The following is a 16,506-nucleotide window of genomic DNA, read 5'->3' as shown; positions in this document are numbered from 1 at the left end:
AATTATTTTAATTAAAATAATTATAATTGCATAATTTAATTTATTTGCAATGAAGAGGACAGTATTTTATCGTTTCACACGTTTATATAGTACAGAAAAGTAGCTTTCTATTCTTGGGCGCCCAATGGTCATAGGGAAATAGACTTGTTCACTGCCGATATTGGTGACACTGTAAAGAAATAACCTCAATACTTGTTCACTAGCCAAATAACAATTCCTAACGCTGTCTCTTTTTTACGAGTGTTCTGTTAACGTAGTGTTATACTTCCATCAAGTTTCCAGTAAAGTAAGTACCCATTTTTATCCATTATAATCTGATCGATCTCAAAAGTTTTGCTAATTATGATGGTTTCAATCTGCACTTATACAAACAACTTTTTGTAAAATATGACCAAAATATTTCCCCCCGAAAAATCGGCTTATGTCCAGCCGTTGTGTAAAATTTAATTCGCCGTTCTATAGAACTCGTATTTATCGTTAACATTTAGTTAACATTCAATTTATGTGTGTATGTATTTGTGCATTTGTGAATACGACTAACACTTATAATTGTAATCCCTGATTTTCGATTTTTAACTTCATTAACGTCGAATGAAAATCTAGGAATTCACCGGTAGTGTACCGATCTCATTCTGTTCTTCTGATTTAATTACCTATTGAAAATGTAGTTTTGGGACTATTGTGCTTATTAGGAATAATTATTTTGCAAGATTGAAAATATTATATTTAATTTTTTAATAATAAATGATTCATAGTCATATCATTTTATGTAGTTGAAGTATTGTTCAAACTGTATTTTGCTATTTTAATTTAATTAATTATTTCATAATACTACCATCATATTGTTGAAGTTTTAGAAAAAGAAACACCTAAAAAGATACTAATTATTATTACATTCAATTTTTTATTTTGTAATTATATCATCAAAATAGATATTTCAACTTGAATAAATGTTAATGTCTCTCCTTTATAATAAAGAATCCCTAAGTCTTATTAGTCTCAATTGAAATAATATTTTTACAGATCTATTCATTATTTTTCAAATTTAATTTTAATGTATTACTTTTTTAAATTTTTTATAGATGGCTAAGGCTAAGGAAGCAGTTGCTACTTCTGCATCTTCTGATGCAAAAAAGAAGTTGAGACCAAGCAAAGTTAAGAGCTTGGCTAAATATGAAACCAAAAAGAAGGCTAGAGCAGCAGGTACCTTGAAGAAGAAGCCTAAGCAAAATTTGTTGAGTGGTACAGCTACATGGAAAGTGGTTTACAAGAGTGGAACATGGCGTTTCGTTCATAGACCAACTGAAGCTAAATTGATAGCTAAGGCTAAAGCAGAAGGAAAACCATTGGCTGAAACTCCGGTAAATATTTTATTTGTTTAGGCATTACTTTTTAAACTAGGGTTAAAATTAGTTTCAACTTAATTGTAATTTTACAGAAAAAGAAGAAGTCTATAATTGTTAAACCAATCAAAGGTGAGAAGAACGGTGAAACCCGTGAAGTACATACTGTCAAACGCAAGGCATACTACCCAACATTGAAATCGTAATTAAAAATATATTATTAACTTAGGTTAATTTTAAATTAAGTTTAATATACCAATAAGTAATTGTTTAGAAAATACTTTTGTGAGTATTTTATTTTTATTATTCTGCTGCTACACATTCATAGCCCAATGCTGTTGATCTACATGTTTTATCAAATTTTCCAACTGTTATGTTTACATCTTTGGGTGTAATCTGTTATAATGATTCACTAATGTTTTGTAAATGTGGCATTTATCACAACTTTTTGATATTTAAGAAAAATATAATAATAAATCAATTGTTGATCTTGTGGATGTAGATGTAATACCACGTAAGTGCTAGATTTAACATATTGCTCTTTAACAAAATTGTTTATGACCTGTAGAATCAAGAAATCAATTTTTAAGCATTGAGTTATGGTGTGTCTAGCTTTAAAATGTATGTATGTTGGGGCTATTCTGTGTGATTCTTCGTTACTATAATGTTTTTTTTTTAATAATACAAGTCACGATTTAAGTAGTTATTGAACCAGAGTCGCAGATTATACGCATTGAAGTATTCCTGTGCTAAAGAAAGTTCATAAATCATTTTCATTTATATTTATGCACCTTTTATATATAACTATATACAAAATGGACACAAATAAGTGGTACATTATTTTTAAGCTTATTGGTATATTCAACTTTTATTTAATAGATTTTTATAGATTCTATTTTGAACCAGAGTCGCAGGTTATACGTACTGAAGTATTCTTGTGCTAAAGAAAGTTCATAAATCATATTCGTTTATATTTATGCACCTTTTTTATATAAATTTATACTAAATGGACACAAATAAGTGATACACCTATTTATTTTAATTTTGTGAATGTATTCAAATTTTTGAGACTAATAGGAATGTAAGATTATGATTTTAGTTAAAAAAAATTGAACCAGAGTCGCAGGTTATACGCATTGAAGTATTCCTGTGCTAAAGAAAGTTCATAAATCATATTCGTTTATATTTATGCACCTTTAATATATAAATTTATACTAAATGGACACAAATAAGTGATACATTTATTTATTTAAATTTTGTGGATGTGTCCAAATTTAGGAATGTAAGATTATGATTTTAGTTAAAAAAAATTGAACCAGAGTCGCAGGTTATACGCATTGAAGTATTCCTGTGCTAAAGAAAGTTCATAAATCATATTCATTTATATTTATGCACCTTTTATATATAACTATATACAAAATGGACACAAATAAGTGGTACATTTTTTAATTTTGATCTTAATTCATTAAATGTCTTAAAACTGTAAAGTTAATGCAAAGTTGTGGGGTGGGCGCTCAAAGTATTCATGTGATAAAATTTAATTAATTTTGATAATGAATGAAATTAATTAATATTTAAGTGTCATTCTTTATAATATTCTTTTTGTTTTAATAGTACAAAAATATTTTTATGTTTACAGACCTAAGAAACATAAGTCTCGTGGTTTATTCAAGAACCATAAGCGCAATACTCGCTCATCATTGACCCCAGGAACAATTGTTATTTTGTTGACTGGTGTTCACAAGGGTAAACGTGCAGTCTTGTTGAAAACACTTGATACTGGTTTACTTTTGATCACTGGACCATTTATTTTAAATGCCATCCCAATGAGACGTGTACACCAAGGTCATGTAATTGCCACCAAGACAAAGTTGGATATTTCCAGTGTTAAGATTCCTGAGGAGGTTGATGACAAGTACTTCAAGCGTACTTTATTGAAGAAAAAGCCCAAGAAGAATGATAGCAAAAGCTTATTTGTTCAAAAACCCAAGGTATTATAGTTGAACTCAATAAATTGTTATACTATTGAAATTTGACATTACTTATATGTTTTTAATTTTTTTTAGACCTACCGACCAACTGAAAAAAGGAAGTCTGATCAAAAGTTAGTAGATGCACAGGTATTGAACATCATTAAGAAACACCAAGATAAGAAATCTCTTTTCTTGTACCTTTCATCTATGTTTGGCTTAAGGAATAATCAATATCCACACAGAATGCAATTTTAAATTTACTGTATGTATTGGTTATTTCTTTCTTTATGAATACATGAATATACTACTACATGTATTTTTTAAATCTTTTTTTTTTCGTCATTTTTGAACCTTAATATTCCTTTCTTAAATATAAATATATCATATTCTTCGAATGATATAAGTATATCTAATCCATTATTAATACTTTTTAAATTGTTTTATTCAAGGGGGAGATATAATTATAATTTAAGATATTGTCTTATAAGGTTTATATTTATACTTTATACTATTCGAGTGACCTTATCTGTAAGGTAGCTGTAGTGTTAACTGGTAAAACTTCAATTAGTAATAAAGATTTTTAAAAATATATCTACTACAGATTATATTATCAAGTATCAATAATAGGCATTGATAATATGTTATAATATTGTGCAGTTTTAATTAACTAACAATAATCCGTTCTAGGAGTTAACTAAATGCCGACTAATGACTATTGACCAATTTTTTTATACCATATATATTATATTATTTAATAAAAAATAATATGATTAATGTGTAAAGGGTATGTATTGCAACTAGGTAGTATATTATACTGATATACAGTTTAAATAGATGTTTAATATTGATTACAATTTCAATATGATACAACTAAACAAGATGTAAAAAAATTACTAAGATATGTAATTCGTTATTTTAACTTTCTAACAGTTGTATTTGATTTTATTGTAATTTAATTTGTGTATTATATTACGTCATTAAAATACTAAAGTAACTAAAATTTACTATATCTATCTAGTACATACACGCCTTCTATTTTATTAATTTGTTTATGAAACAAACCTAAGCAATTCAAAATTTGTAACTCATAGGCAGTATTTTTATTTTCAGAAAAGCATGCTAGTTTAAATTAACATTAATTTCACGAACGTTGTAATACGAAAAGTATTGGATATACGTTGCACGTAGTTACAGCATAACAGTTTTAAACAAGTCTACCACAGTGAACATACGACATTAAATTTTAAGGTTTCCATAAATTATTGTTCTAGCGGTAAATAACGACTATTAAACATGTATACCATAATGTTATCTTAAGAATAGTTTACGGAACGTCATATTCTGTGACTATTCAATCGAAACCAATTCGTACGCTAGATTTAAAATGTACACGAGAATTCCATTAGGTTGTCGCCGAGAATCCCATTTTGAGTGTGAAATTCATCACTTACACGATCGATTCGCGCGTGCCCATTGTTCGTAGTATGTCATATGACTGAGGTGTAAATTTATAATAGGTTTCTAAGTATGAAATGCATGTACAGTAGGTATTTTAATATGATGCCACTTAGTTTATTATGAAAACAGTTCTTCTGGATATATTTGAATCGTTGAAAGTCCTATTATTTGTGTAACTTGAGTTGTCTCACAATTCCTTGAACAAACTTTTCCGGTACGTTGTGCATCCTGAAATTATATTATAATCGTTTATTTATTCAAAATAACGCGGAAATGAATACCAGCTGGTTATCAGTTAATAAAATTATCGTTTACTTGAGCTCCTCGATTTTATTGTACATCGTGTCTCGTAACATTTTTTGCCTGGAGAGTTCCTCTTGTTTCAACTTGATACCTTCTTGAAAAAATCTTTTTCTTTCTAGTATTTTTTCCTGTTCTTTATCGTAAATCTGTTTTAATAGGTTTCTACGATGTGCTTCGATTTTCTACAGGTTCATAAACAGTTAACATATTATATTAAGATTTATAGGAGTTACCAGTATGGACAAATGATTAATATCCACGAATGTAGATACCTAGTATACGGCTAAACCTAAATATATTTCCTTTTCTTTTTTCGATACATATACCTATTAGTGGTTTTAGAAGGTGATAATAAAAGATAAAAATTATATTGTTGAGTTATAATGTATAGGTATCCTATATTCAGGCACGTATACATAAAAAATTTCGAGGGGGGTTACAAAATTTAGCAATATAAATTGTGCTGCAATATAATAAAACAATTTTTTTCGTTACTCGAAATTATTTCGGGGGGTTTGAACCCCAAAAAACCCTCTGTATACCTACTTGCCTGCCTATATTATTGTATACCTACCTATTTATCATATTACTAAAATGTATTGATAGAGTTTTCTTATTTTATATTTATTTTGTTTTAATTATTATTAATTTAAAATTTTATAAACTAAAGTTATTAAACAAAATATTTGTTTAAATATAGAATTTATAATTCTCTAAGTAAAATAATTATAGATCCCGATGGTCCTTAATATTTTATTGTTTTTTAGATACCTCACCAATATATAATATTTACCATTTTATTTTTTTCGTCCATTTCTTTACTTTTTTTGATATCTTCTATGTTGAGTTTAGCGATTTTTTCGGTTTCATCCTTCTCTCTTTGAATTTCAAACGCATATGTTCTTCTTTGGTCTTCGATTTGTTTACGCCTTATTGCGTTTAGTTCTTCTTCTACCGCGGCTTTTTTAATAGCCTCTTCTCGTTCCTTACGGCGCCACTCACGTTCCACCTTCAATCGTAAAATATTAATGCAGGTTATTAAAGTCTATATAGATGTAAGCACTATAATAATATAGTGATATAAGAATATTGAAAATAATTACATATTATATCACCAATATTTATATTTATAACCGTGTGCAGTGTACACTAGATTATTGGAACTCACATTTTATTGCTTATATATAGGAATGCAGCTGTCGAAACTTAAACATTTTCTTTGGGATTTTGAATCAATTAGTTTTTATATTTTTTATAACCTATTTAGGTTGTGAAGTGTGAATATATTGAAGTTAAATTTAAATTTAATAGTTATTTATATTTTAGTCAATACTTTTTACATTATAAGATTTTGATGTAGTTTTTCTTATCTGAAACATCTGAGCGCCGAACAGCAATATAGGTAATATAATAGGTAATAGCAATATTTTCTGTCACCCCCTCGTTTTTATACGCATCTGTCACCTGTCATGTTGCCCAAGATTGGCGAGATTTGACAAATTTCGACAAAACCATTTTTGATGTGTATTGTAATTGTAAATAAATAAGTAAACAAACATCACAATAATCATTGTTTGCTTACTATTATAATGGTAAGATTAAAGATATAGATACCTACACAGGCTACATATATATTATGCAGTACCAGTACGATGACTATGACGGACATGAACTATACTCAATTAGATTTTGCCGATTTTAGAGTATAATTCTAGTAACCCAATTTCCACTATGAAACGAGAATTTTATAAACAAAATTACTCGTCAGAAATATTCCTTTTTTATTGTGAAAATTTGGTTTTCTATCTATAAGTACCTATATAACCGTATAACCCATGTGTTTTTTCTTACCAGAAAAAGTTTTTATATTTAATTTCATAATTCTATAACAACCAACCATGGTACAACTCAAGATTATTGTAGTAGCAGTGGCTTATTGTTGATAGCAGTAGCTATCATTGATCTAACTACTGTCTTTAAAATTGCCATTGTTCTTATAATTGCACATAGAAGTTCCTTAAAAATGGAGAATTTTTTATGTTAGGTATCTACATTATTCACAGGTTTCTATTAGAAATATAGGTAAAGTCTTATTTATACGTCTCATTTCTGATTTTAATATTAATTTGAGCTTATACTCACCCATGATAATTATACGTAGAAAAACTAATTTTACAGTGGATGCCCCAATAATTTATTCATTATAGTACTGGGTTAGGCAGGTGCTTAACCTAGACGTACCTTATATTACTTTTTAAACAATTTTTTTATTGTACACTATACATTTTATTGACATTTTTTAAAAATTTGAATAGTCAAAAAATGTAACGTTTTCATCGTTCTCGCATATATATATATACATAATTTTTTTAAATATTTTACTTTCATCGTTTTAGTCTTATAGATACTATGTTTACCTGGTCTCTAACCCTGAGCGCGTTTAGTTCGTCTTTGGTTGCACGCAAATCGTATGTAGCTTGTTGACTCGCCTGTATCTTGGCAATGGACTTTTCCTTTAGTAATTTCTGCTTTTGAAACTCCCGCTCGAATGCAATGTCACGTTCGTTTTTTTTGCGCGTGTACTCTTGTATCTGTGGCAAAATGATGGGAATTAAATTTAAATCAATTAAACTTAAAATAAAATCATATTATATTTTTATTACGATGTTAGTTTTTGTAGGTTAACCTTAACAACATCATTAACGGAACAATAATTATTTAGTACGGTATGCGTTATGCGTACATGTACGTATTTATTTGTGAAATAAATATATATTGTGATATAATATGTTATGTATAGTATATTATTTAAAATTTTAATGGCGTTATTTATTTTATAATTTACTGCACTGGTCAGTGGTCACTGACCGTATCTCAAAAATAGCCTGAAAAAATATTAAACTATATATTAGATCGGCTAATATATTAATATGAATATGTATTGGAAAGCCACATAGATAAAATACAATGATACTAAGTTCCAAATCGTTTATTAATACATTTTATATAATTTGATACATTTTTATAAATGTTCACTAAAAAAATTTAAATTCATGATAATAATAAGTAAATTTGTTTTTATAAATAAGACGTGAGCCGCAAGTTACCCCCCTTGCTATAATGCTATATATTATGATATGTGATTTATGTTCTTTAAATGTTATACATGAACTAAGAAGTATGAACATAACTAATTTATATTAATAGGTTTAGTTGTTAAAAAAAACCAATTACTGATGTTTGATATACAATTCAAAGTATTTCGCTGAAAATTTTAATCTAAGTCCTAAGAGAATATTAAATAAAGAAATTGCTGTGTACCGATTATTGATATTTACATAATATTTAGCTACAAATTTACCAGGAATGTTTTATGTTTATATATGACTATATATGGAACGTTAAATACACTTACTTTGCGTATTTATATACGTTTACAGATCTCATTTCTTATTGTTATATAGTTTCTACAGCACGAAGGTACATATAATATACTTAAAGTAAATACGAAATATACATACATGATGCACATTTAAATATATAATATTATATACTATAATAGTATATTTATATGTAGATAGTGTAGCCGGTGTAGGTATCTAAGTGACGTTTCTTACCACTATAATAATCGTTACCTGCAGCACTTCGATGTTATTCATCTCCTCTTCTAGTTTTTTCGAATCTCTTATCTGCGCGTTGAGCAACATGTACTCTTTGCGTAGTTGTGCCTGTTTTTCCATTCTCTTCTTGTAGTTTTCAGCCTCGTCGTGCCGGATTTTGTTCACCGCTTCCGCTCGAATCATTGCTTCCTGTAGACATGCATCAATAGCAGCGAGTAAGTGATTTTCTCGTTAAAAATGCAATCACTAAATGTCAATTTAGTTAGTGGTTGTTAAACGATTAAAACATGAGCGTCCGCCGACATCTTTCTAAAAGCGTAAGGTAAAAAAAAATTTTAAATAAATGACGATTTTTTTTATTATACCTATATGTTTAAAATGTACAAATTATATATTATTGCATTCGATTCTTATACATTTTATCTATTATAATATTATTTTTCTGTTTTTCAATAACAAAATAATTATTTATTTATTTTAAATTTGTCAAAAGTATAAATGTTATTTTATCACAAAAGTTAGCACTATAGTTGTTAATTTTCATTTGTTTAGCTTAACTTTAGCTTTTGGCCGACAACTGCGTTGCAACTCAAGGAGTGTGTACTAAATGCCCTCAAAAGTACCTTTTTTATACCTAACCCCCCAAACTACCTAGAGTCCTAGAACAAAATTCACCAGTTGCTCTCAACCAAATATACTAATTGCTCTCACATGTTATACATCAGGGATGGGCAACTGAAAGTTATTAGAGGTCCAATTTTTAGAAAATTAAAATTTAGCGGGCCAGAGTATAGAGAGCAAAAATAAAGTCATTCAAAATATGATGTATATACGTAGCATAGAGTATAGACGATTGACTTTGAAATTGTATGATGTAATTTGAAAATGTAGTGCGGGCCAGATAAAAAAGGTTATTGGGCCGCCAGTTGCCCATCCCCGTTATACATGATTATAATACCAAATACCAATCCATAAAATAGGGGAAGTAAATATGTAAATAATGATAAGATTTATAATACAAGGATAAATACAATAATTACAAGCGACATACAATGTAATTTGTTAAAAAGGTACAGTAGTATAAAATGATAAAAAAAAATTATATTTGGAATTGTATATACAATGATAATATGTAGATTGTAGGTATTGTAATTTATTGTAACATAACAAAATGCAAATAATAAAAAAATAGTATAAAATGATAGGTAAAATGTTAAAAAGAATATTAATAAGTACAATAAAATAATAAATACAATATTTATAATTATACTTAGATGCGTCTATAATTATGCACTCTGGTAAAATATTATCTTTGTGCCAGGTGAGCTATTATTGTCATTACAATTTTTATTGTTTTTATATAGGTACTATGATTATTATTTACATATTTACCTCCTCTATTTTACGAATTGGTATTATAATTTATTGTGTATGTGAGGGTAACTATAGACTATAGTACATTCGTTTGAGGAATAAGGGCAACTGGTACCAGTGGTATCCAGGGGAGGGGTCACAGGGACCATGCCCTTTCTCGTTGGCCGTATTTATTATTTTTTGTTTTAAAGATTTATATTTACAAAATAGCACAGTAAATAAACCGCTATTGAGATTTTACCTTATTGTACAGATATTGTGCCTAATATTAAATGGTTTTTACAAATATTCACAACTCTTCCTGTTACAACAGCTACGCCAGAGGTCAGAACGTACTTTTTCTACCTTAAGGGGCCGCTACACCAGCATTTGTTTTCTCTGTCTATCTTCTACATAATATAGGAACAAAGATACTCCGTATTTCCACGATTACGACTCCCTGGTTCAGTTAAGGGCAAAAGCACCTCTATTATATATTTTATAAAGAAGACTATGGTCTATGACTATATTTCCTGTGCATTGACCGGATAGATTTTTAATATTTACAATTTTGAATTAATTATTAATGGTTAAAAATAATCAAAATAATTTTAAATCGAAACAATCTAATATTTATAAAAAAATGTAAATATTAAAAATTGTGTTATCTAATGCGGCCATGGTAATAGTATATAAATGTTTGGGTAAACATAAATAAAAATTTAGGGTGGACAATTGCTGCATCATGATTTTTTCCTAGGGATGCTCAGGGTTTAAGATTATTATGTAAGTGTAGTAGGTATACATTTATTTTAAAAACATATTTCTTTTAAAATCCTGATATTCGTAAACATAACACGTCAACACATACTTCCGCCATTCTAGCCAACTCCATTTCCCTGGCAATCTCATTTTCTTTTATTTGTTTCTCGACTTCAACTGCTTGAAATTTTTTTTTTAGCCTCTCGACTTCTGCTGCTTTTTCGAGCTCTTTAGCGGCCAATGTCCGTTCCCGTTCCATCATTTCTTCCAATCTACGTTCCTCTTCTTTCATTTCTTTCCTATAATAACACACAGTGTTGGTAACTTAAAACAAATTTCAACGCTCAAATATTATTATATTAATATAGACTTTCTATACATTTGGTACATTTACATTATTAGAAAAATATTAAAAATATTTTTTTAATCAAGTTAATTTTAGTGTAAAATTATAAATACATTTTAATTTAGCTTAATATACAAATAGATAACATTTTTTTTTTTACTTTCAATACCTATATTTTTTATTACGAAAATAAATTTGAGGTTAGATAAAAATAAATATAAAAAAAAATTAAATTTTATTAATTTTACTTTTTAACTATTTAGGATTTTATTAAAATCTGTATTATAGGTGTGAAGTTGTGTGGAAAATTTGAGCATTAATATCCGATGTATTATTATACAGTGAAACCTTTCATACAACGAAGTCGAATAAGCAACAAAAAAAAATTCGTAATATGGAGGAATTCGTTAAATAGAATTACATTTTATTTAAAAATGAAGGTCATAGTTCTTATAAATATTTCGTTAAATAGAAAATTTCGTAAAATGGAAGTTTTACTGTATATATCACCATTATTTTATGCTCAATTTGTACTATTGAAAGGTATTATTTTTAAAACTAGAGTGCTATGTCCAATAAAGTTACATAGAAGTTTACCTTTCTATAGTTAACTTCACGTAGCAGGTACAATATTCTAGGGTTGCTATATGTTCCGGATTTGTCGTGCACTACCGTTTTCGTCAATTAAGTTCTTGTGTCCAGAAGAGAGATTTTTGAATGTAAAGATGTCCCAGATTAAAAATGTATATAAAAAAAATTGATGAATTTAAATTTCCATAGAAATATGTGAAGAAAATGACTACCTAGTTACTATATCGTAATATATTATATAATTTACATGTCATTTATTTAATCTTACTCGAATTTTGTTTTATTTTTGTTTTCAATCTCCCGTGGTGGTTTATTATTGGTAGTACTATACATACTATATTGTATTACTTGTTAAGCTATAGAAGGATAATACGTATAATAACGGATATCGGATGGGTTAGAACTGCTAGAAGGTTAGATAAGTAGATGTTTTAGATTTAGATTAAGTATAATTCGATATTGTTATTTTGTTGTTTTTTTTTGTATCAAATATGTCCTGGTTACTAGTAATAATAATCTGGTAACACTGTATACTAAGACTCACCACCAAAATTTTAATTAGCACAAATATTTTTGTGGTCTATCTGGGTTTTGTATATTGTTTCAGTTTAAAAAATTTTTATAATTAAATTTACGATTTACAACTTTTTTTTTACACTTTGTACAATTGTACACACAATAATTTTTTAATAAATATAATTATTAAACAAATATATTATAACAATATCCTTACATAATATAAGTTTTATTATTTAAAATAACTTACTGAATAAGTTGTTTTTCAGCGATTTGAGCGTTTCTGATTGCATGACACTTGGTACTTAATATAAGAGAATTGCAATGTTTTATTTCATCTTCTTGGTCTTGTCGCAATTGTTGTGCTCTAGCCAGAAGATAATTGGACTTCTTATTTGCTTCATCGTCCAACTGTAAAAAATAGGTATTAATTTTAAATATTATAAATAATTTGCTGTTAATAATTAAGTAGTTATTTACAGCGATATAACTAGTAAATTAATAAATAGTAACTGCATAAAATACTAGAACTAAGATAATAACATTATAAACCAATTAATAAATATATGTATGTATGACGTAGTTGTATGTGTATGATGTACCTACACTGTATACGCATATTGCTTTACGTAATTGGTGGTAATTACAATAAAATGTTACATCCGATTTATCATGCTTATATTATTTGAAGCATGTGGCATTATTATTACGCCTAAATATTTAATATTGAATTAAAACAAATTATTACAGTACAGGACACAGGTGATAGTGTTTGTAGATTTTATTTAGTTTTTGAAAAAAAGTGTGCGGTGAATAAAAATAAACCGTTGTAGGAATTCGAAGTAAAATAACGTTCGCGATACTTTAGAAAAAGGATGTAAGCAGGAATTGACAGTGATGGAAGCGTAAAAGGTAGAGTAATAGTTTCGAAACGTTATTAGAAAGTGCCTTTGCCGGTCGGAATTAATGTGGTATTTAGGATCATTTATCAAACAGTGATTTGTTAACTGGTTCCTTCTATATATATTTTTAAATGATAATTTTCTGTTAATAAAATAACAAGTTTTTCTGTATTTTTTAACCTTCTCTATACAATTTTAAATATTAATAGAATAAAATATTGAGTAAGTTTTATTTAAGTAAATTATAATAAATTAAATTTTTTAGTTCCAGTAGTTACAGTTACAATATTAGTATTTACGTATTACATATAATATCTATATGTATATAAATATTATATTACCTAACCTGCAGGTATTTATAATATATGTTATATTTTTATTTTAATATTTAACACTGTGGTACTATGACGTATAATAATAATAATAATTATAAACGATAAAATAAAACTTCTTTTTAAGTTGGTACCCATGCCAATAGAAATTTATAATTTTATTCTACTAATCAAAAAAATGATTTTTGTTAAGTTAATTCATGAAAATGACTATTATTTTGTACGCTGTGAAAAAAACAAAAGAAATATTTACAAACGAAATGTACTTTTTATTTTATTACATTTAGTGAAGAACGACTATATTATATTATTGTACTATTTATGAATTTATAATACCATTAATATTCCTTTATTAATAATTAATTACGTAAAATAATCATGAATTTGATATAGTTTTTTATATCTGTCATCAAATGTTGGTGTAAGTATTTGTTTTAGTTTTTAACTTTTTAAGGGGTTTTTGGTCGCACATTTAATTTTGTAAGTATCACATTGAGAAGTCATAAATTAGAAAATACAAGTAATTTTCTGAAATATTAACAAAAAGCAGCTGAAAAACTCAAACGTATGCGTAACATGAAAAATAAATCGGTTTTGTTTTTTGTTGTACTTAATTCAAAAATAAATAACTATAGAGACTTGACATTTATGTCAAATATTTTTATTAGCATTTTCTAGACATATCATGCCAAATTGTATGGTGCTTTTTAAACTACTTATATGCATCCCATCTTTTTTTATTACATTTTCAAATAGATGGGGTTATTTTATTTTTATTTATACATATAACATAATTTACTTTTCATGTATAGATAGAAATATTATATTATCAATGTTTATGTTCTTCTCTTATACGTAATATCATTATTTATTAATTATTACCAAAAACGAAGTAGATATTGACTAGAACTGACTGTTTCTCACTAAAATATAATATTTCATAACATTATAATAGTAACTAATAACTATCTAATTAAAAATAATACTTTTTAATGATCTATGTACGTGTATAGATATATATATAAAACAATATTAATAAAAACATTTTTTTTTTTAGATTCTAAGCGGAGCAATGAATGTATTGGTTGTAAAGATGTGTTTGTTTTTTTTTGTGTTTTATACAGCAAAAATGTATTAATCTCCAATTGTGTTTCAATTGGAAGTTTCTGGTAGTAAATTGGATTTAGTTTCTTATAAGGTCTTGTTTCTCGTGTCCAATTGATGTAAATGATATGAAATATGTAGTGATGAAATAGTAAAAATGAAAATTGATCTGTATAATATAATTTTTTCGAATGTCACATTAATATTGTTTATTTACAGTTATTTGGTATCTTTAAAAATTACATCTAATACCTTTACAGAACTATACAAAATGATGTATCGGTATCTTAGGTCATCCGATTTTACGCCGCGTGACTACTATTTTTGAATATAGATATGTTAAAGATGCTGCTTATGTACCACCGTTACCATCGATCACCGAGAACAAAAAAATCGGAGGAGTCAATTACAACGGATATGCTGGAGTAAGTATCTAGGTTGAATTTGACTATCGATTATTATACATGTGTTTGTACGACTAAGGGATGCAACTTCATCTGACACTTAATATAAGTTATAAGTACCAGAATTGTATATATTATAATCATATTATATTTAATGTATCAATTTATATGGTTATATCATATTGATCTACAACTCTAAACCTACTTAGATTTAAATTTATAACCGGATGAATTATATTGAATAATCCCGTAGTATATTGTTTACTTAAATACCATATTCTATATAATGCTAGAGTGCTTTATATTTATGTACCTATATATGCATTTTAAAAACTAACCTGCGCAAGTTGTTTTCCTTTAGTTCTAAGTACGTCATAGCTTTGTAGTTTTTTCTTTCTGGCAGCGCTCTCGCTTTCCAGCCTCTCCCTATCTGCCATTAAGTCTTCGGCTTTTTTTCGTCGATCTTCCGCAGTTACTACCACAGCTTTATTTTTTAACCGCTTGAATGTGCTTCTGTCAATTACCCGACGGTCGGGTATGGACATAAACTGCTGTTTTCCCATCTTCTCCAACTTACACGTTAGTGAATCTTGCAGCCTATAGTTGTTATCGAATTGGGCTTCAAGATTTTTATCAGATACAAAATTTACCGGTTGCTTGTACTCAATACTGTGTTCTGAAAGAATTGAAAGACTAGATGCCGATGACGATGCTGTGTGGCGTCTGTCCGCATGAATGTTTTTAACTGAAATCATGTCGCAACCAATTTGTTTTTGAAATGCCTATTTACGTAATTGTATTTAATTTTATTAGTTCAGATTTAAAAAATTAGCATTTTTTCTTTAATTTTAGCTATTTTAACATTTAAAAACGCATAGTAAATATTTTATTGTATTATTATTCATATTATAATGATTACGAATATTATCTTGTTTGAAGACTGGCTTAATATAACTATTCCAATGTATAAGTTTGTTTACTCAATCGCTAGGGTTGTTTCCTGAGAAACGCCAATTTTCAAGTTTACTGAACAAACACCGCACGTAGCATATTCGATGAAAGGTTTCGATTATCATTATATGTCCACTAATAATACGAGTAATAGTAATTATTAAGCAATAAGTACCTTAAAACCTAAAAGTAGGTACCTACATCCTCCATTATTCCAGGACATATTATAAGTTTATGTACTTATTTTAATACATTTATATAATATATTAAAAAAAAAATCAATTGTAATAATGTATCAAAAAAATATAAATAAAAAAAAGATTTTAATCAGTAAATATTTAGTATAGATTGTTTGCCGTCCATATTATGTTTTGTCAATTCTTTGTTAGAAGTCCGTAGTTACGGGTTTTTAGGTGTTCAGATTCCTGGGATAACAATTAATCCTCCATAGTTAATGTGTTCAGAAATGTAGTCGTTGATGTTAAATACGATAAATTTTTGTATTAGATATAATGTGACTTGGCTTATGTCAAGTGGTGTATTTAATA

At 27.5% G+C, this 16,506-nt stretch overlaps 2 protein-coding genes across 2 annotated transcripts; one reads left to right on the top strand and one right to left on the bottom strand.

The window, feature by feature from the left end:
• The first annotated feature begins 128 nt into the window (after window positions 1–128).
• On the top strand, window positions 129–3,641 carry LOC132928382 (large ribosomal subunit protein eL6). The gene is made up of 5 exons (XM_060993001.1): window positions 129–286; window positions 1,083–1,361; window positions 1,439–1,545; window positions 2,983–3,334; window positions 3,410–3,641. Exons 2-5 carry the CDS (start codon window positions 1,083–1,085, stop codon window positions 3,569–3,571), a joined length of 900 nt encoding a protein of 299 aa, XP_060848984.1. The 5' UTR covers window positions 129–286; the 3' UTR covers window positions 3,572–3,641.
• A 772-nt stretch (window positions 3,642–4,413) lies between these two features.
• Window positions 4,414–15,924, bottom strand: LOC132928381 (cilia- and flagella-associated protein 45-like). Its single transcript, XM_060993000.1, has 8 exons — window positions 15,346–15,924; window positions 12,516–12,676; window positions 10,922–11,111; window positions 8,713–8,886; window positions 7,495–7,668; window positions 5,871–6,086; window positions 5,090–5,259; window positions 4,414–5,002 (listed from the first exon to the last, which is right to left on the bottom strand). Exons 1-8 carry the CDS (start codon window positions 15,760–15,762, stop codon window positions 4,939–4,941), a joined length of 1,566 nt encoding a protein of 521 aa, XP_060848983.1. The 5' UTR covers window positions 15,763–15,924; the 3' UTR covers window positions 4,414–4,938.
• Window positions 15,925–16,506: the final 582 nt, after the last annotated feature.

This window comes from Rhopalosiphum padi, chromosome 4, assembly GCF_020882245.1.
Source record: "Rhopalosiphum padi isolate XX-2018 chromosome 4, ASM2088224v1, whole genome shotgun sequence".
NCBI classification, from domain to species: domain Eukaryota; kingdom Metazoa; phylum Arthropoda; class Insecta; order Hemiptera; family Aphididae; genus Rhopalosiphum; species Rhopalosiphum padi.
This window is presented reverse-complemented; position numbering and strand designations above follow the sequence as displayed.